The following is an 18,629-nucleotide window of genomic DNA, read 5'->3' as shown; positions in this document are numbered from 1 at the left end:
CTACAGCCCGGCACTTGACTCCCAGACAGAGTTCTGGGAAGCTAAGTCAGAGAAGGCAGAAGGAAGAAGTAAAGCTGATGAGCTTTCATTCTGGTCCACCTGTCCAGGGCCTTCCTGCCCTCTGGACGTGAGTCACCCATCTTCTGTGCTGAGGAGCGAGTCCAGAGAAGAAAGCACTTTCCGGCTGTTCAACAGAACTCACTTATGTCTCCTTCACATCCCCTCCCTTCCTGTGGTCTTTTGATCATGCAAACTGTAAGCCTGGAAATGATCACTCTGGTCAGGGATTTTGCTCTACAAGGAATGGCACCCACGTACCCTCCACCTCTTGGGACCCTCCCCGTCCTCTAACACAGGGCTCTCAAGCAGAGTCTGCACGCAAAGTGCCGCGCGGCCCTCCAGAGGCCGCCTGCCTCGGCCGACCCTGCACCTAGCCCATCACCCTCGGGCTCGCCGCCTGCACCCCACCCCCCGCCCCCGGATCCGCCCCGGTCGGAAGCGGCGCCTGCGCAGTGCAGCCGCGAGGGCGGTCGTTGTGTCCACGCCGCCGACCGGCCCGCGAGCGCAATGGCGGAGGAGGTGAGGTGGGAAGAGGAGACCGGCGTGGGGCTGGCCCCGAACCCCCGGGCGCTCCAAGACCCCCGGCAGGCCGTCTGGGCCCCGCCTCGCCAGTGCGGCCGGTAGACGCCCAGGCCTTGCCAGAGCCCCCACTCTCCCCCTGCGCCCCCGGCCCGGCTTCGCGGGGCTCCCCTTGGGCCCTGCGCGGTGCTGGAATCAGCGGTTCTTTCGGGTCTCGGGACAGGTGAGCACCCTGATGAAGGCCACGGTCCTGATGCGTCAGCCCGGACGGGTGCAGGAGATCGTGGGCTCCCTCCGCAAGGGCGGGGGAGACCGCTTACAGGTATCGCGGGGGGCAAGGTCGGGGCGGCTGGGTCGGGTGCCGGTGGCTGGGGAGGTGGCCTGCCCTGGGCGCCTTCGCGTTGCTGCAGAGAACGTGCAGGCAAGCCTTCAGCCTCTAGAAATAGCCAGGGACTTGAGGGCAAGCCTGTTTTGCCTTGGAGGAGAGCCCACCTGCCCGAAAACCTAGATTTCAGTATTCTCAAATTTCTTTAGACAGAAAGTACCCCACACCAGGCCTCCGGGTTTTGTTGTCCTCACTAGCCGAGGTTGGTGGGCTCCCCAAGAAGGTGCAGATGTGGAGATGAGCCAGAAGGAGGGGGCATCTTAAAGGAAACCAGGGCATTGAGATGGGTGCTATTGAAAGGGTAGAAGAGGTCCTGATTCTGCAGTCCCCATCCCCACCCTCCACGAGACTGGGTCTTCTCAGGGTTGGTACAGGTACTAACTAGAATTAGTTCTTCCTTCCCTCTCCAGTCCTTCCTGACTCCCCCAGGGCTGTGCCTGCAGGCTGGGCATGGAACTGTTTGGATTTCCGTATTCATATTGATGCAGGGCTACACTGCAAGGTGCCTGTCTAGGCATCATCTCTCTTTTGCATTTCAGGTCATTTCTGATTTTGACATGACCTTGAGCAGGTTTGCATATAATGGAAAGCGATGCCCTTCTTCTTACAGTAAGTCATACACAAGCTTGCTTTATTGGACTTGACAGGATGATGGCTTCTAAGGGACAAGTAAAAGGAGTTCTGTATTTTTGCAGATATTCTGGATAACAGCATGATCATCAGTGAGGAGTGCCGAAAAGAGGTGGGTTACTCCCTTCTTTGCTCAGAAATGGCTGGCACATGGGACGTCCAGTGGTTCTTGGTTAGGACCAAAGATTCCAGGGTCAAGACGGTAGAAGGTTAATTTTTTTAAAAAATTGTTGTTATCCTCAGGTGGACCTAGTCTTTTTGTGTGTGTGTGTGTGTGTGTGTGTGTGTGGCTTGTGTAATCGTAGGGGTTCCTGACCAGGGATTGAACAGGGCCCTTGGCAATGAAAGGGAGGAGTCCTAAACACTGGGCCACCAGGGAATTCCCAGGTGGACTTAGTCTTATACACTGAGACAGCTTTTCCTTATTGGCCAAGACATGTGATAATGGATGGTTGGACTATGCTTACTGCTAGCTATAGAATTTACAGGAGACATTTTACTGCCTCCATTTAACAGATGGGGAAACAGAGACTTGAGAGGTTTGAACAACTTACCCAAGGTCACACAGCAAGATGCAGAGCTTGGTTTTCCCATAGATCTGATTCTGTTCCCAAACTCTTTTTAACTGTATTATGCTGTTTCCTTGATAATATAAATTTTCTTGGTGCATTAGCAGTTACCAAGAAAGACTTCTGAATTAATGTCTATGTATGAAATCCCCCATTTCCATAAGATGCATACAGATAATATAAGGCGATCCCTGTAGCCTTGGAGTTCATTTTACTTTGTTCCACGTTCTTCTCATCAATGTCCTTTTTGCCAGAGCAGAGCTGTGCTAACGCTCTTTTCTCTTCTGAGCTCTTTCTTCTAAATAATTGTATCATTAATTCCACTTGATTATGAAATTCACCCAATTGTGTACTAACTAAGCAGTTTGTTGGCTGGCCATGGTTGGTCAGCTCTTCTAGTACTCTGCATGATTACTGGTTATTAGGATGGGCAGTGAATTATAGATAACCTTTCTATTTCTACACCTGTGTCTCTGGAGATGCCATTTATAGCTTAAAGTAGAGTCTGGCTCTATCACTGATCACCTTTGGGAAGTCACTCTTTTTGGTCCCTCACATCCCCCATCATAGCAACTTCCAGAGAGCTTCATCCACAGATAAAACAAAAGGTTTGGATGCCCTCTCTAGGATAAAGAAACTAGAGAAAACTAGGATTTCTGGTGTTGATGGGTTTCTGAAGAAATTCATAAAGCAAAATTTATGTAAAGAAATCTTTTTTCTTTTTAAAAATTTATATTCTGTTGAGTTCTGTTTTACTTTCAGAAGAATGTTCTCACATTCAAATAATTAAGAATCTTTAATACATTTTAGGGGCTTCCTGTCTTTGAATTTAACCCTCTTTTGGACTGATGGTCGGGGACTCCATTTGATCTCAATATTCCGAGACCATGCACGTATTAAAATTATAATTCTTCACTCTGTCCATTCCCATTTTTATTGGGCACTGTTACTAACTGAAACATGTGACACACATGATCCCTGAAGCAACCTCCCTAGAGTCTGGAGGGTCCAGGCACGTGGAAGGTGACCTTAGCCAGAGGAGGCACATGGAGATGCTCCTGGTGAGGTTGTCTACCTGACGTTGGCAGTGCAGTCGTTATCCCTGAACATACTACAGTATCCTAGCGCCACTAGAGCATGTTTTTTTTTCACCAGATCTATCTAAATTGCCCTGCTTTTAAAGATTTAAGTGCAACTCGTAGCACTTAAATCTTTAAAAGCAGGGCAGTTGGGCTTCCCTAGTGGCTCAGACAGTTAAGAATCTGCCTGCAGTGCAGCAGACCTGAGTTCGATCCCTGGGTCAGGAAGATGACCCTGGAGAAGGGAATGGCTACCCATTCCAGCATTCTTGCCTGGAGAATTCCGTGGACAGAGGAGCCTGGCAGGCTACAGTCCGTGGAGTTACCAAGAGTTGGACGTGACTGAGCAACTAACACTACTACTACTACTAAACTTGCAAAAGAAACAATTTTTGTGAAAGCAGTAGTTTGATGGGTTTGTTTTCTTTCTTTTTCTGACATAGCATTAAAATGAGTCCCAAACCACTAAAATGAAATGTGTTTTTATCCATGTGCTCCCCTGCCCCTAAGTTATCTTGCCTACTACCTGAGAAAGCATACCACATTTTAGGAAATACAGTATTAACTCAGTTCTTACTGATTAAGTACTGATGCCTGGGCTAATTTATAACAGCAACAATGGCAACAAAATTCTAGATGTTACCTCACTACAAAACCTCTTTGTATTGTTGATACCTAGACCTCATTCTTTGGGACCAGGGGTTGCGGGGGGCTGGAATGCAGAAGGATGGCCAGCTCTGAAGCTCCTGTGACTCCCTTATATGAAATTCCATCTTCTAGGTAACTGGTGACTTTTTTCTCATGCGGGACTGTAGGACTCTGCTGGGAAAAACTTGATATAGACTGATGACTTTTCTCTTCATTTTGGATGTCACAGCTCAAAGCGCTCCTTCACCATTATTACCCGATTGAGATTGACCCACACCGGACTATCAAAGAGAAGTTACCCCACATGGTAGAATGGTAAGTGCCGGTAGTAGTGAATGATGGCTTGGTCTGGCTTTGAAATCAGATGCAGGATCCCTTACTTTACTGAATGCTCAGCTGAATGCCACAGTCCCAGCTATTAGAACAGATTGTGCAGACATAGACAGGTCACTCATGGCTGCTGCTGGATGAAGTAGGGGGCTCACTGAGAGTCCTTGGAGTAAACTAGAAGCCCCTTAGTTTGGGGGAATCAGTCCTTTGGGGCAATAACCCTCCTCAGAAAAACCAGTATCACTGGACAGAGTCCCAGAGAAAAGGTTCAGAAGAACTTTGGCATCAGCAGCAACTCACCCGGCTGTGGCCTACAGCATTGCTGTCTCACCCCCCTCCTTTAGGGACAACCAGGGTCCTGCAGGAAGTGGCTCCAAGGAAGAGGATGAGGCCTTGATTGCCCATGCTTCCAAAGGAGACTCAGGCCTGTGATGGGAAAGGGCACTTTACTTAGTGGTTTGAATTTAGGGCTTTGGGGGGGGTCTTTCTCCAGGTGGACCAAAGCACACGACCTCCTGTGTCAGCAGAAGATTCAGAAGTTTCAGATAGCCCAGGTGGTAAGAGAGTCCAACGCAATGCTCAGGTGAGCTGCCTGCTCTGGGAAACCCTTCTGCCAGACTGGAATGGGTTTGCTTACAAAGAGAGGCTGGAAAGGAGTGAAGAGGAGTTGGTTTCTGGAAGAGTCAGAAGTGACGTAGCTCCTTGAGGAGAAGGTCTTGCTGTTCCTCTCTGGACTCAGCCAGGGAATTTTCTATCCTGGGGTGTGTCTGAGGACACACACTGCTGGTAATGGATGTGGTGAAGATGCTCCATCTCCTAGAACAAACAGTGTCTTGGTAATTTTTCCCAGTGGTAAAAAGACTTATGGGGTTCCTGTGGTAACTGGTGTTCACATGGGAGTTGGCTGGCCTGGGACCCTTGATCATCAGTGACCTTCAGAGCTCAGCTCTCTCTGCTGGAGCGTTCTTTACTGGAGGAGGGATGGGGGCACGTAGAGGAAGGAGTCAGACTGGGGGGAGAGGCTAGTTTGTGGAAAGCCAGGAGAGTGGGCACATGTAGACCGAGTAAGTGCCCGGGTAGGTTGGGGGTGCTCCCCAGTGAAGCCATCCTAGGAAAGCCACCTGGTTGTATTTTGCTCAGGCAAAATCATCTAGAAACAAACAAACAAAAAAATGTGTTTATATGGTTTATGTGAAGCTCAGGACAGGGAAAGCAAATCAATGGTGATGTGAAGTCAAAATGGGGGCGGTGGCGTCAACTGGGAAGGGACATGAAGGAAGCTTGACCTGGTGTGTATCACACGCATGTACACATGTTGTAAGTACTAATTGAGCTAAATACTTAAGATTAGTGCACTTTACTCATTTATTCTGTGTATTTTATACCTCAATTTAAAATGTTTTAGAAATAAAAATAAAATGTTTTAGAGGGACTTAACTGGTAGTCCAGTGGTTAAGACTCCAAGCTCTCAATGTAGGAGCACAGGTTTGATCCCTGGTCAGGGAACTAAGATCTTGCATGCAGAGCAGTGCAGCCAAAAAAAAATGTTTAAAGAAAAATTTAAAAGATGTAACCCATGGAGAAGGAAATGGCAACCCACTCCAGTATTCTTGCCTGGAAAATCCCATGGACTGAGGATCCTGGTAGGCTATAGTCCATAGTGGCAAAATTCCAGTCTGTGACTTGTCATTTCACTCTTTCACTGAATAAAAATTCTCATTTAAAAAAAAAAAAAAAAAAAAAGATGTAACCCAAATAGAAAATAAAGGGCAGTAACAGAGGCGATGCAGTTTCAGAACCATTCATCTGGTTTCAGGGATGGATACAAGACATTCTTCAACACCCTCTCGCAGAACAACATTCCCCTTTTCATCTTTTCTGCGGGCATTGGGGATGTCCTGGAAGAAATTATCCGGCAGAGGAAAGTGTTCCACCCCAACATCCACATCGTGTCTAACTACATGGAGTTTGATGAAGATGTGAGCCGCATCTCATTAGGGCAGAGGTGGAAGAGGGGTGGGGACCGCCAGCCAGTGTGCTTCATCCTGAATGTTAACCGGGATGGGAGGCAGGAGGAGGGAGGGGAAGGTATGCTGGCTTCGTTGCCCTTGGCAGCTATTTATTTATTAACATGGCTAAAGATAGTTGCTTTTGAAAGACCCATTCTTGAGTGTCTGGCTGACAGTGGGCTCTCTGCCAGGGAGGACCTAGTTTAGAGCTCAGCCAGGCCCTGTGTCACTGTCATGGGTCATGTGCCATCCTAGGTACTCAGGAGCTTGGACTTGGACTTGTTTTGCTTGAGCCAGAGGTAGGCTACACTGACTCACCCATGTTCTGACTTCTTCCCCTTAAGACCAAGGCTGGAATGTTCGTCCCTTTGACTTGTGGTTAGGGTGCGGCCCACAGCTGAGGTTAGCACACGTGTAGCCTGGGCAATGCTTGTATCCCAGCTTCTTGCTTCCACCAGAGTGGGTGATCTACGATATTTGATGGCCTCTGTTAAAACCAGGGGCTGGAAACTTTTTTTTGGAACTGCCTGGTGGTCCTGTGGTTAATTCTCAGTGCTTCCACTTCGGGGGCCTGGATTCAGTCACTGGTAGGGGAACTAAGATCTCCTAAGCCTTGTGGCATGGCCAAAAAAAAACCCAACCAAAGGGTAAAACCTTTTCCTATAAAAGAACAGATAGTAAATATCTTACTAGGATCATTCACAACTACTCTGTCACACAAAAAAGCAGCCATAGACAAGATGTAAACAGATGGGCCTATAAATTAAGTTCCAGTAGAACTTGGAGAAGGAAATGGCAACCTACTCTAACGTTCTTACCTAGAGAATTCCATGGACAGAGGAGCCTGGCGGGCTATAGTCCATGGGGTCACACAGAGTCAGATGCGACTGAACAACTAACACACACAGAACTTAATTTACAAAAGTAGTCCAAATCTGGCCCACGAACCCTAGCTTGCTGACCACTAGTCTGGACCGCAGTGACGTGTTGCCATCTGTGGCTTTCGTGGCAGACTGGAGAACTGGCCCTCGATGGGTCCCTGTAGCCCTTCTGTCTGTCTCTCATCTTGATTACTTAGGGCTTCCTAAAGGGATTCAAGGGCCAGCTCATCCACACCTACAACAAGAACAGCTCTGTGTGTGAGAACTCCGATTACTTCCAGCAGCTTCAGGGCAAAACCAACATCCTCCTGCTGGGAGACTCCATGGGGGACCTCACTATGGCTGATGGGGTTCCTGGCGTGGAGAACATTCTCAAAGTTGGCTTCCTAAATGACAAGGTAGGTATGAGACCCAGGCTCTTCATGGCTGGCTCCTTCATTCCTATTATGGGATATACACTGTGTGAAGTATTGGAGGCACAGAGGTCAGACACAAGCCATAGTCTGCTAGGAAACAAGAGATACCTAGTGGTCAGAGCTGTACGCACAGCACGGGGCATGATCTGGAGGTCAGAGCACATCATCAGAGCTCACGCTTACTGAGTGCTCACCTTGGGCCGGGAACATCAAACCAGCTAATCTGTATAGTCATACTTTGAGGTAGTGACTGTTTTACATTTTTACAAGTGTGTAAACTGAGGCAGGGGGATTAAGTAACTTGCCCAAGGTGACATAGTTTAGAAAGTGGTTGGGCTGATCACCAGTCCTAAATCTTACCTGTAAAGGCATGATTGAGATGGGGGATGTTGGTATTCAAGATGTGGGTTTATAATTTAGAGAAGGAAAACGTAGAAACAGACAAGGGGTTAATGGATGAAAACAAGATCTTAAAGGGGCACAGTACGGCATCAGGCTCGGCCAGCAGGTGCTGAAGGTTTTAAAAAATTCAGTCTAATCTGCCTCATAGATTAGAGGTAACATCTGGTTTTTTGTCTCTTGATCCTTGTGACTGTCCTTTTGACACTGACCCAGGGGTTAATTGTGGCAAACTGCACCCACAACCATGTGTGTCTCCAAAGGACAGGGCCCGGTAAACCTGAACTCCTTTCGGGGAGTCGCAGCTTGAAGGTGCTCCTCCCCAGCCCCTGGTGCATAACAGCGGGCAGGGCAGAGGGCAGGGTGCTGGGGGACTCTCAGCTGTCTGCTCCCCGGGCAGGTGGAGGAGCGGCGGGAGCGCTACATGGACTCATATGACATCGTGCTGGAGAGGGACGAGACGCTGGACGTGGTCAATGGGCTGCTGCAGCACATCCTGCAACAGGGTGACTGGACAGAGATGCAGGGCTCCTGAGCGCAGGCGGGGCCCGCAGGCTGCAGTGGGGAGGGGCCTCCCCGGAAGGCCGCTCTGCTCTGAGCTCTGCTCCTCCTGTGCGTGCAGAGTCCTCCAGAGAACATTCCAGGCTGCCAGTGGCCGGGAGCCGCTGGCTCACACCCCTCCCTCCTCCTCTCCCCGGCTCCTTGGTTTTGTGTTCTCCGGCGGCTCGAGGGAGCCCTGCCAGGAGGGAGGACAGCGAAAGCTATTCCAGGCGAACTGCGGACCTACGCAGTGTTAGCACTTTAGGAATCAGCTGGTCCAGGGAATCTTTTTTTCCCAGAATTTTTTTTAACATGTGAAGCTGTTCTTCAGACAAGTCTAAGTCTAATATGTGAAACAGATCAAAAATAAAAAAAGAGAAAAGAAAAAACAGCTGATCTGATTTGGGGGTCTGGGGCGGAGCAGAGCCTGTACCTCTTGGCTCCAAGGTGCAGGAATCTCCAAGACCGTGGAACACAGTTTGAAAACCACTGAATTCGCCCAGGAGACCCTCAGCACAGCCAGGTGTGTCTGTGGGGGTCGGCGGAGGGGCGCAGGCAGGGTTGGAAGGGTCTAGTTCTGGCCTAAGATGGTTTGACTTGATTCTCATGCAGCAGTTAAACTTGAGATTCCGTGGGGTCAGCTGGATCTGGCCGGTACTGTCTGCAGAGCCCCGTCTTTATGGATTTCCTAAAGAGATCCATGTGAGTGTGGGTTTTCCCTGGTACCCCTGGCTCCTGTCCTTCTCCTCTGGGGCCACTGAAATAGATGACTTCCCAGGAGTTGAGCCTGGGGAGCTGACAGTGCTCTGGGCAGAGTCAACTTCATTCCCTCTCCCGACTGCCCAGCTGCTGGAAAGTCATGTTTATCTGCAGTTCTAAAAGGAAAGTAATGGGAGTGTTGACTGAGAGCTGGCTGCATGCTCCCAGAAGCCACAGGTGCTATTTCATCCTCACTGTGACCGTGCAGGAGTGCAGGTCCACTTAGGAAGGACCAGTCCTTTGCCCAAAGGCTAGAGCTGGATGCTCTGGGACCAGGGAATATCAGTCACTGCAGCCGTGGGGAGCAGCTGCTCTCTCTCGGAGGGTCTTAGGTGAGAACTCTGTGCTTGTGGTTTTTGTGGGGTGTGAGTCCAGGCTGCTCATTTTCTCTCCCGTGCACCTCACCCCCTCCTTAGATGGCTAAGGTCATCTCTCGCACTGGCCAGAGTCCAGCCAAGCAGATGAGGACAGATGGCCTGACTGGTGACTGAAGCGACTCCTTCCTCAACATGAGGTTTTGTCCAGTGGCTACGACTCTGCATCCAATGCAGGGAGCCTAGGTTCAATTCCTGGTCAGGGAACTAGGTCCCACCACAGGCTGCAACTAAGAGTTCACAAGCCACAGTTAAGACCCACAGCAGTCAAAAAAAAAAAGACATGAGGTTTGAACTCATTTACCTTTCTAATGAGGGGAAGACGCGTCAGGCAGATGGGAACAGCTGGCAGCCAGGAGGAGGGAGAGGTGGGAATATTGTATGAGAACTGATCTGAAAAGGAGAACCCAAACTGTGTGGTTTAATTCAATCCCTGAGCTTTGTACATCGTGTTTCACTTCAGGGACCTTGTTTTTTGTTTCCCATTGAGTTGGGGCAGTGAGACCAGGATCCTATCCCCAGGCCTGGCCCACAGGCTCCTCTCCTCTGGACACATAGCCCTCCATGGTGAGGGCCCCAGCTGAGCCTGAGAGAGGCAGGAGGCACAGACCCGGGGACAGCGTCTTGAAGTGAAGGGCCATGGAGGCAGCCTGCTTTGGTCCCCTTCCTCTGGACGTGTGGCTCGAAGGGCCCCTCCCCCAGAAAGACTACATGCCAAGGCCTCTGGTTTAGTGTTTTATTTTGGCACAAAGGAGAAGGGGGGTCTGACAACAGTTTAGTCTTTGGAGTGTGCAGAGCTTTGCCCACCCCCCTGTCACCCCTCAGTCCCCAATGAGCCCCTCTTCCACCTTTCAGCCCTAAACCAAGGGTTTCATAGCTCTCAGATCCATCCAAGTAGGTTCCCTCATCCCCACCCCTTCATTTTTTTCTTGGCCCTTGGTCCCTGGAGAAGGCAACCTTCCTTAGGGATGAAAGGTGACCCAAAGCCCAGCTCTGATGTATAGCACCCTGGGAGCACTTTGGTCACCACCACACCGTGAAGGGGGATGGGACAGGTGAAGGTGAGGTAGGGTTGTCCCCCTGGAACCACCCCCTTTCCCTAGGAACCAGCCAGAGCTGAGGGAGGAAAGCTGGGGGTTCATGTTCTTGGGGAGATGCCAGGACAGAGGAATGCAGGCTGCAGGTGGGGGTTGAAGATGGCGAGGGTAAATACAGGTAAAGGGGAAGTTGGAAATGAATGAGTTTGGTCTTGCTCAGTGGTGACAAGGAGGGAAGGTCTGAGTGAGGGGCGGCCAACCCCCATAGTCTACCATCCCCCCGGGTGGCTCTGTAATTCCAAAACTTCTAAGGAAGGGGCTTGGGGTTGGGAGAGAAAAACCGAATAGAGGTCTGTGCTGTGGATTTTACTCTCAGGCAGTGGGAAGACCAGAGTGGTCCCCTCTGGCCACTCTCTAGATGCTTCCAGACCTCATCCCGGCAGAGGGGAGGGTGGCTGTTGGGAAGCCAGCCCACTGCCCACTGTCCCCTTCGACGTGGGCCTTTGCCTCCAGGCCCAGGCCTCTGCCCTTCAGAGTTCCTCATGGACCCGCTCCTGGTCTTCGTCCGACTTCAGCTTGAGCTCCTCGGCGGTGATCTTGCCATCCTGGTTGCGATCCTGATTCTGGAACATGTCTCCTATGGTTTTCTCAGGATCCTGGCCAGGCAGGAGGCGGCCTTTGCCCTCACTGACTTGAGCCTTGATGAAGGTGGAGAACTGCGGAGAGGGGAGAGCCAAGGGGAGTGGGGGAGAGCGTCTTGCCTGAGCAGCCGGGCTGGCCTTGGGATGGGCTCCCAGGAGGACTGAGAGGAGCTAGTGCTGCGTGGGGGGGGTGCTGGGCATGCTCGGGGTCAGGAAGCCAGAGGAAAAGGCGGGGACAAGGGGCTTAAGGCACAGTGAGCCACTGAGGGCCAGGGGTGCAGTGGACACGTGCTGTGTTCTCGTTAGACACCACCATGCCGGGGGCTCCTGCTGGGTGACAGTGTGCAGTTAGGAGAAGGCGAGAACTCGTCACCCACCTCCTCCGCGGGGACCTCGCCATCCTTGTTAAGGTCCATGTGTTCAAACAGGTTGGCAGGAGGGTCCTCGTGCCACACAAACAGGTAGCCCGTGGGCAGCCCGTCCTCCCGGGACACCAGCTCCACCTCAAACAGCAGCACAGCACTGCCAGGGACCCCCCGGGCTGCAGGAGTGGGGAGCAGAGAAGGGGAGGGTCCGGGCCCCGCTTCACAGCCTGCCCAGCGCACACCCGGCCCACAGGCCTCAGCTGCCCGCTGGGGTTGCTGGAGAGTGGGGCAGGGCACGTTTACAGAACCACCCTACAGAACCACCCAGAAGGCTCCCCTCACTCCTCCCACCAGCCAGCAAGGCCCCAGGCGGGCAGGGGCAGAGGGGAGGAGAGTTCAGGCCAGTCTCGGCCCCTCACCTCCGCTCTCGCCGTGTGCCAGGTGCGGGGGGACCACCAGCTGCCGCCTCTCTCCCACGCACATGCCCTGCAGGCCCGTGTCCAGGCCTTCGATCACTTTGTGGGCCCCCAGAGTTGCCTCCTGAGGGGCCCCGTAGTCATGGCTAGTAGGGAGAGCAGATTCCCAGGTCAGCACTCGCCCTGGTCCCCGGCAGGCCCGGCTCCTGAGTCATTCCTGGGGCCTGGCGAGCAGAGGTAGGAGCGATCCCCTTCTCCTCCTGGCCCCGTCCTGCAGGGCAGCCCCTGCTCCCGCTGCCCTCCGCAGAGTGGAACCAGCCGCTCCCCCTACTACCTACTTCACCCTCCCTTTGCCTCTGGAGTTAGGAATTTCAGCTTCAGTGGGAACTTAGGGGGTGCTCCTAGGAGGACCCCTCCCACGCCTGGCCCATGCCCACCCACCTGCCCAGCCCTGGCCCTGCCCTGGACCCACGAGGAGAAGAGCCTGGTGCCATCCAGCAGAGAGCAGTTGTAGTGGTAGCGAACAAAGTCCCCGAGCTTGGCCGTCTCGTTGCAGGTCTCCAGGGGCCGGGACAGCGTCTTGATTTCCACTGGATCCGCAGGATTATGGAAATCGATCACGTGGACGTCAAAGATCAGCACAGCAGAGCCAGGGATCTTGTCTCCTGGGGCCAGAATGGAGGCGTGGATCAGTTGGGGTCAAGGAGGGGCTTCTCCAGCTTTCCACAGAGGCCCCTGTCCTGTCCTGGGATTCTAAGCAAGGATGGGATGGGATGTTTGTCCACATGGTCAACTCTCATCATATACGCTGTAGGGGTGAGGAGGCAGGGCAGGAGGGGGAGGAGCATGCCAATTAGAAAGCCCTTTACAGGTATATCTTGCAACCTCCCAGTGACTTACTCTGCTGATCAGTGTGATTAGTTCCATTTTACCGGTGAGCACACAGGTTTCCAGCAAAGCTGGGACTCAGATCCAGGTCTGTTTGCTTCCTAGGGCTATACCACCCTCCCTCCCCAAGCTCAGAAGTGAACTGCCTTTTTCCAGTTGTGGAAGGGGAGAAGCAGGGGACTGCCCCTGGAGGAAAGGATAAAGTCCTTGCGGCAAGAGTTGGGTGGTGAACCAGTTTTTGTGATGAGAGGGGCAGAGCAGTAGCTGGAATCCCCCCACCCTTATTAGGGGTAGGTCAGGAGGAGTTGAGATGTTGGCTTGGGGAACTGTGAGCAAGCCTACCAGTCCCGTTCTCCCCGTAGGCAAGGTGGGGGGGGATGGTGATCCTCCGGCGCTCCCCCATGCACGAGCCTTGAAGGCCTTGGTCCATCCCAGGGATGATGTAACCCTGCCCCACATAGGTATTGTAGGTGTGGTTGCGGGAGTAGCTGCAATACAAGGTGGGGGGGAGCCAGCAAGGGAGTCACAGGGGCCCCACCCTGCCAGGCAGCTCCGAGCTGCCCCAGCCCCCACCATCCTCCTTAGGACCCCCTGCCTGCCCCCCAACCCCAGACCTGGAATCAAAGAGAGTGCCATCCATTAGGGACCCGTTGTAGTGGTAACGCATGAAGTCCCCAGCCACGGCTCTCCGGACGCAGCCAGGCGGCAGCTCAAGTGTCTCCAGCTGGACAGTGTCCTTTGGGTTGTGGACATCAATCAGTAGGACGTGGAAGACCAGCGAGGCCTGCGAGGGGATCACCGTCCCTGGGGGAGGGATAGGGTTGAACCATACAAGTGGAGAACAGAACGGGGCTTCTCGACTCAGGAAGGCCTATGTGAGCACCACCCCAAAAGGTGCCAACCCTGCTTTCCAGAGCCCTTTCTGCTTCTTCCTATGCTTCTTCCCTTGTGAAGCTGGAGCCCTGCTTCTTCCCCTGTGAGGCCGGAGCTGGGTTTTCCCCAAGGCCACCACCAGCCCATATGAGCCTTTGTGTAAAGCAGAATAAAGCAGAATATGGGGACTTCCCTGGTGGTCCAGTGGTTAAGAATCTGGCCACCAATGCAAGTGACACAGGTTTGATCCTTGGCCCAGGAAGAGTGCATGTGCTGCGAGGAACTAAGTCCGTGCTCCACAACTACTGAGCCTACCTGAGGCAACTAGAGAAAGACTGTGAACAGCAAGAAAGACCCAGCACACCATAAATAAATAAATAAAATTTTAAAAGAATAAAGTACTTCTCTTTTTTGGGGGGGTTATGCTCCATGGCTTGCGAGATCTTAGTTCCTCCATCAGGGATTGAACTCGGGCCCCAGTAGTGAAAGAGCCACTGGCTCATCAGGGAATTCTGATGCACCCCTTCTTAATGAGGCGATCACCCAAGGCTAGATTTCATCCCAATTTGCCTCCTTGGCTGGGTGTCCTTGTGCAGTATTCAACCTGGACAACTGTACATGGCAGCCCGCTTATAGAGAATCCCAGAGTCCCTGCCCGTCCTCACCATAGCCTTTCTCGCCATAGGCCAGGAATGGAGGGATGATGATCTTCCTTCTCTCTCCAGGACACATGCCCAGCAGCCCCTGGTCCATGCCCTTGATCAGCCAGCCAGAGCCCACGTAGGTGTCATAAGTCCCACCCCTACTGTAGCTGCAGAGAAGGAGGCAGAGGTGAGGCTGCTGTTGGTGGGAGAGGCAGGATGGCCCCGACTCCCACTGCATGCCACAATCCCCTGGATCCCGGGGCTCCTTCCAGCCCTTACCTGGTGTCGAAGGCGGTGCCATCCAGCAGCGTGCCATTGTAGTGGTAGCGCACGAAGTCACTGTCCTGGACCATCCGGGGGCAGTGGGGTGGGCGCAGCAAGGTGCTCACCTGCACAGTGTCCTCCTTGTTCCATACATCCAGCAGAACCACGTCGAAGTAGAGGGTGGCATCGGGGGGGATGAGCCCCGCTGTGAGGGTGAAGCAGCCCCCAGAGTAGGGGGTAGAGTGGAGGTCTCAGCATCCGGGCTTGGCCTTGCCCTCCACCACCCATAGGTCCCCTTCTCCTGAGTCAAGCGAGGATCCTACCCAGGCCTTTCATTGTCCTTCCTCCCACCCCAGGGGCAGGGGACCCAAACATGAGTCCCAGGCTTGTTGCTATTCAGTCTGCGCATGCAGTGCGACCTTGGAAGGTCACTCTCCCTGTCTGAGCTTCCGTTTTCTGGCCCTAGGGTCCCTGCTTCTACCTCCTGATCTCCTCCATCCCCAGGTCCGGGTCCCAGCCCTCCTCACCCACGCCGATGCTGCCATAGCCCAGGTGCGGAGGCACAATGAGGCGGCGGCGTTCATTGACACACATGCCCATGAGGCCTCGGTCCATGCCGGTGATGAGGCGCCCCACGCCCACCACGATGGCCACCAAGGTGTGGCGGTCATAGCTGGGGAGGGAGGGGACAGATGCGATGCAGTGACCTCTGCTCATGATCACATACATGCCAGGGAGACACACACACACACAATCCCCCTCCCTACTCTTCAAGCCTTCCTGTTAGGTGGGCCGCAACTCCCACCTCAACAGGGTGGGCTGTGACAAAAGCAGGTCCCCGAGGAGGCCAGAGTGGGAAGTACAGACACGAGGGGGCAGGGGGCAGTGGAGCAGGGGATTGGGGTTGGGGAGATCAGTTATCTAGCAGAAAGAAATGCTAATGCCTGGCTTTTTTGTTGTTGTTGGTTGCACCATGGGGCATGGGGACATGGGGGGATCCTAGTTCCCAGGCCAGGGATCAAACCCTTGCCCCCTGCACTGGGAGCTTGCAGTCTTAACCACAGGACAGCCAGGAAAGTCTCAAAATGCTTGGCATTCTGCATTCATTATGTTATTTAATCCTGTCCCCTGTGAAGTGGGCATTATTATTATTTTTGGCAGCACCACATGCTTTGTGGGTTCTTAGTTCCCCAACAAGGGACTGAACCCTGGCCATGGCAGTGGGGAATTTCCAAAATGGGCTTTATTGATGTCATCTTTCTTAGGAGAAAAATTGAGACTTGAGAGACCAAGTGACTTGCCCAAGGTCACACATGTGTGGTTTTTTGACCTCCACAGCCCCCATGTGGGCCACCGAACCATCAGTTCACAGAGGAAAGGAAGGGGAAGCAGAGCTGGCCAGGGATAGGAATTGGTTTTCAATTTTGAAAAGGCCTATTCTAAAATTGCCACAGCTTTTGTTTTTGGTTACAGTTTTAACTTACAAGTTTTCCAAAATTAAGGAAGGATGAGAGATTGGCATTTTGATGGAAGGTGTCATGAGTGGTGAAAGTCTTCCAAACTCAGAACTTCATGAACTGGGCCCAGCAGAGTTCCCAGCAGGGAGGTCATTCCCCAACTCCCAACCCCTCTTCCACTCTGTGGCCACAGGCTCAGAACTGTACTTCTGGCTACTCCCCAGGCCTCATTTTGCCCACTGAGATGGTTGCATGTCTGGCCTGCTCACGTCACAGAGCCCTTATGAAAGCTTGAGCACAGCAAGAAGTTTCTACCAGTTAAACCAGAGTTCTCCCCAGAGTCAAGGCTAAGGTGTGCGGAAGCTGCTTGCAGACCATCAGGTCCTGTGTGTGAAGTTCACTTTCATTTATCATCTTGAGTCCTAACAGCAGCTTTAGGAAGTAGGGACTCATTTTTTCAGAGTGCTTTTTGATATCCATTTTTCAGATGAGGGAAGTAAAGCTTAAAGAGGCAAGACTCCTTGTCCATGATTACAGTCTGGGTTTGAACTCAAGGTCTTGGTCTCAGGAGTTCGTGTTCTGCCTGGCTCCAAAGCCATGGCCCTTTTTAAAAAAATTAACTAGTTAATTATAATTTGGCTACACTGGGTCTTAGGTGCAGCATGCAGGCTGTGGCATGCGAACACTCAGTTGCAGTGGGTGGGATCTAATTCTCTGACCTGGGGTAGAACCTGGGCCCCCAGTATTGGGAGCATGGAGTCTTAGCCACTGGACCACGAGGGAAGTTCCCAGGGGCCACTAATTTCTGCAGGCTGAAGTGTGTGTTTTGGTGAAGTCTCTAAGAGGGACTGACTGACTTCTTGTGGTGTGGTGTGGCGGCTTGTGTGTGTGACCACCAGGACCCTAATTTTAACAGACTGACCTGGTGTATAGCCCTGCCCCCACTAAGAAAAATGAACTTGCTAGAGTAGACCAGAGGCTTGGATCAGACGAGAAGCCAGTCTCTCAAACCCCAAACCTGGCAAGATGGGCGGCAGCACTGACCTGGTGGAGGCAAGATGGAGGGAGAGGCGGGTGCGGGTTCAGGTGGAGAGGGAGGCATGAAAACCCTCGGAGGAGCCCAGGGTGGCCTGTGTGACTGTGTGACACGTAGACGGACAGGTCCCCACACCAATCTGTGCCCTGCACTTCCTGATCCATCCTGCTGTCTTAGAAGGCCCACCTGCTTTACCCCACTGGCCCGCTGAAAACCCCCACTCCTTTCCCCGAAAACCTCTGCTTACTCCTTCTCTAAACACACTGAAACCTGGGGCTGGAACCACAAAGAGAGTCAACGTGGATGGAAAGGTAGAGGGTCCCGGGCTGAGATCCCTGGACGATTCGCATGCAGCAGGGACCATGCCCTTCCCCCACCTCTATGAACCAGGACATCCCCTCGTTGGCTTTAAATAAAATGCCGAGTTCCTATCGATTCTCAAGCACTTTGGGGGACAGAGGAGGCTGGTGTGAAAGCAAGTGAGGTCTTTTGAGAGGCGAAAGTTTCAAACTGAGGGCAGAGATATCCGGGGAGAGGGAAGTCTAGGAGTCCTCCCGCTCAGGGTCCTGTTTGGGGCTGGGGGATCGCGGTGTGAGGAGGCGCATGCAGACACAGTTTAAAGCCGGCAACAAGGGAACCCTAAGACTGAGAGATCCTGGTCCCAAGCTCGGGGAAGAGAAATGGTGAGTCTGGGGGCACCCAAGTCGTTACCTCGAGTCAAATTTCTTGCCGTCCTCGAAAGTACCGTTGTAATGGTAGCGCACAAAATCCCCCATCTGCACTTCCCGGGGACAGACCCTGGGGATGTGGTACCTCTCGATAACCACATCTTCCAGGGGGCCCCCGGCCGGGCTGGCACGGCCCAGCCCCCTCCCCACGGCCTGCACCAGCAGCAGCAGCAACTGCAGCAGGGGGAGCCGGAGGAGGGTGTGGCTCGGGGGGCCCGCACGGAGCATGGTGCCTGGAGCTGGGACGGCCGGCAGTGAGGGCGAGAGAGAGCGCGGCGGCCGCCAGACTCCTTCCCCCTCCTCCCAGAGCTGGCTCCCCCTCTTCCTGCGCTCCATCCCCACCCCCGCCCTGGCTGGTCCACGTGGAATGGGGGCTGGGGAGGTTGAGCTGGCGGGGCGGGGGCAAGAGGCGTGGAACAGGAGGAGGAGGCCCAGGCCGCTGGAGTCGGAGGAAAGCACAGCTAAGCCGTCCAGATTTGCGCCCACCCCCACCCTGGGGGCCGAGAGACCTGGGGCCTGCAGGGGTAGGGAAGTTCGGGAAAGTTGAGATCGCGGAGCCGACAGAAACAAATAAAAAAGTTCCTAATCTTTTTTTTTTTTTTCCTGGAGCCCCCCGGGTCCTAAAGCCTGGCTGAGGCATTCCTTGTTTCTTTGGGAGGCAACCCCCAATTTAGGCCTCTCC

General features: G+C 53.1%; 2 protein-coding genes across 3 annotated transcripts; one reads left to right on the top strand and one right to left on the bottom strand.

The window, feature by feature from the left end:
* Positions 1-514: 514 nt before the first annotated feature.
* On the top strand, positions 515-8,854 carry NT5C3B (5'-nucleotidase, cytosolic IIIB). Of its 2 annotated transcripts, XM_043904590.1 has the most exons (9): positions 515-579; positions 803-901; positions 1,504-1,573; positions 1,660-1,706; positions 4,120-4,205; positions 4,714-4,803; positions 6,037-6,199; positions 7,308-7,508; positions 8,326-8,854. In XM_043904590.1, the coding sequence occupies exons 1-9, from the start codon at positions 568-570 to the stop codon at positions 8,458-8,460; spliced, it is 903 nt and encodes a 300-aa protein (XP_043760525.1). In that variant the 5' UTR covers positions 515-567; the 3' UTR covers positions 8,461-8,854. The 2 variants fall into 2 exon arrangements, with proteins under 2 accessions (XP_043760525.1, XP_043760526.1); XM_043904591.1 differs by lacking the exon at positions 4,714-4,803 and having other exon boundaries at positions 519-579.
* A 1,466-nt stretch (positions 8,855-10,320) lies between these two features.
* On the bottom strand, positions 10,321-18,262 carry FKBP10 (FKBP prolyl isomerase 10). The gene is made up of 10 exons (XM_043904587.1): positions 17,931-18,262; positions 15,254-15,399; positions 14,742-14,931; positions 14,484-14,629; positions 13,560-13,749; positions 13,288-13,433; positions 12,530-12,722; positions 12,061-12,203; positions 11,654-11,817; positions 10,321-11,351 (listed from the first exon to the last, which is right to left on the bottom strand). Exons 1-10 carry the CDS (start codon positions 18,173-18,175, stop codon positions 11,166-11,168), a joined length of 1,749 nt encoding a protein of 582 aa, XP_043760522.1. The 5' UTR covers positions 18,176-18,262; the 3' UTR covers positions 10,321-11,165.
* Positions 18,263-18,629: the final 367 nt, after the last annotated feature.

Source organism: Cervus elaphus, chromosome 5, assembly GCF_910594005.1.
Source record: "Cervus elaphus chromosome 5, mCerEla1.1, whole genome shotgun sequence".
In the NCBI taxonomy this organism is placed as follows: Eukaryota; Metazoa; Chordata; class Mammalia; order Artiodactyla; family Cervidae; genus Cervus; species Cervus elaphus.
The sequence above is the reverse complement of the archived record's forward strand: the minus strand, read 5'-3'. Positions and strand labels throughout refer to the sequence as shown.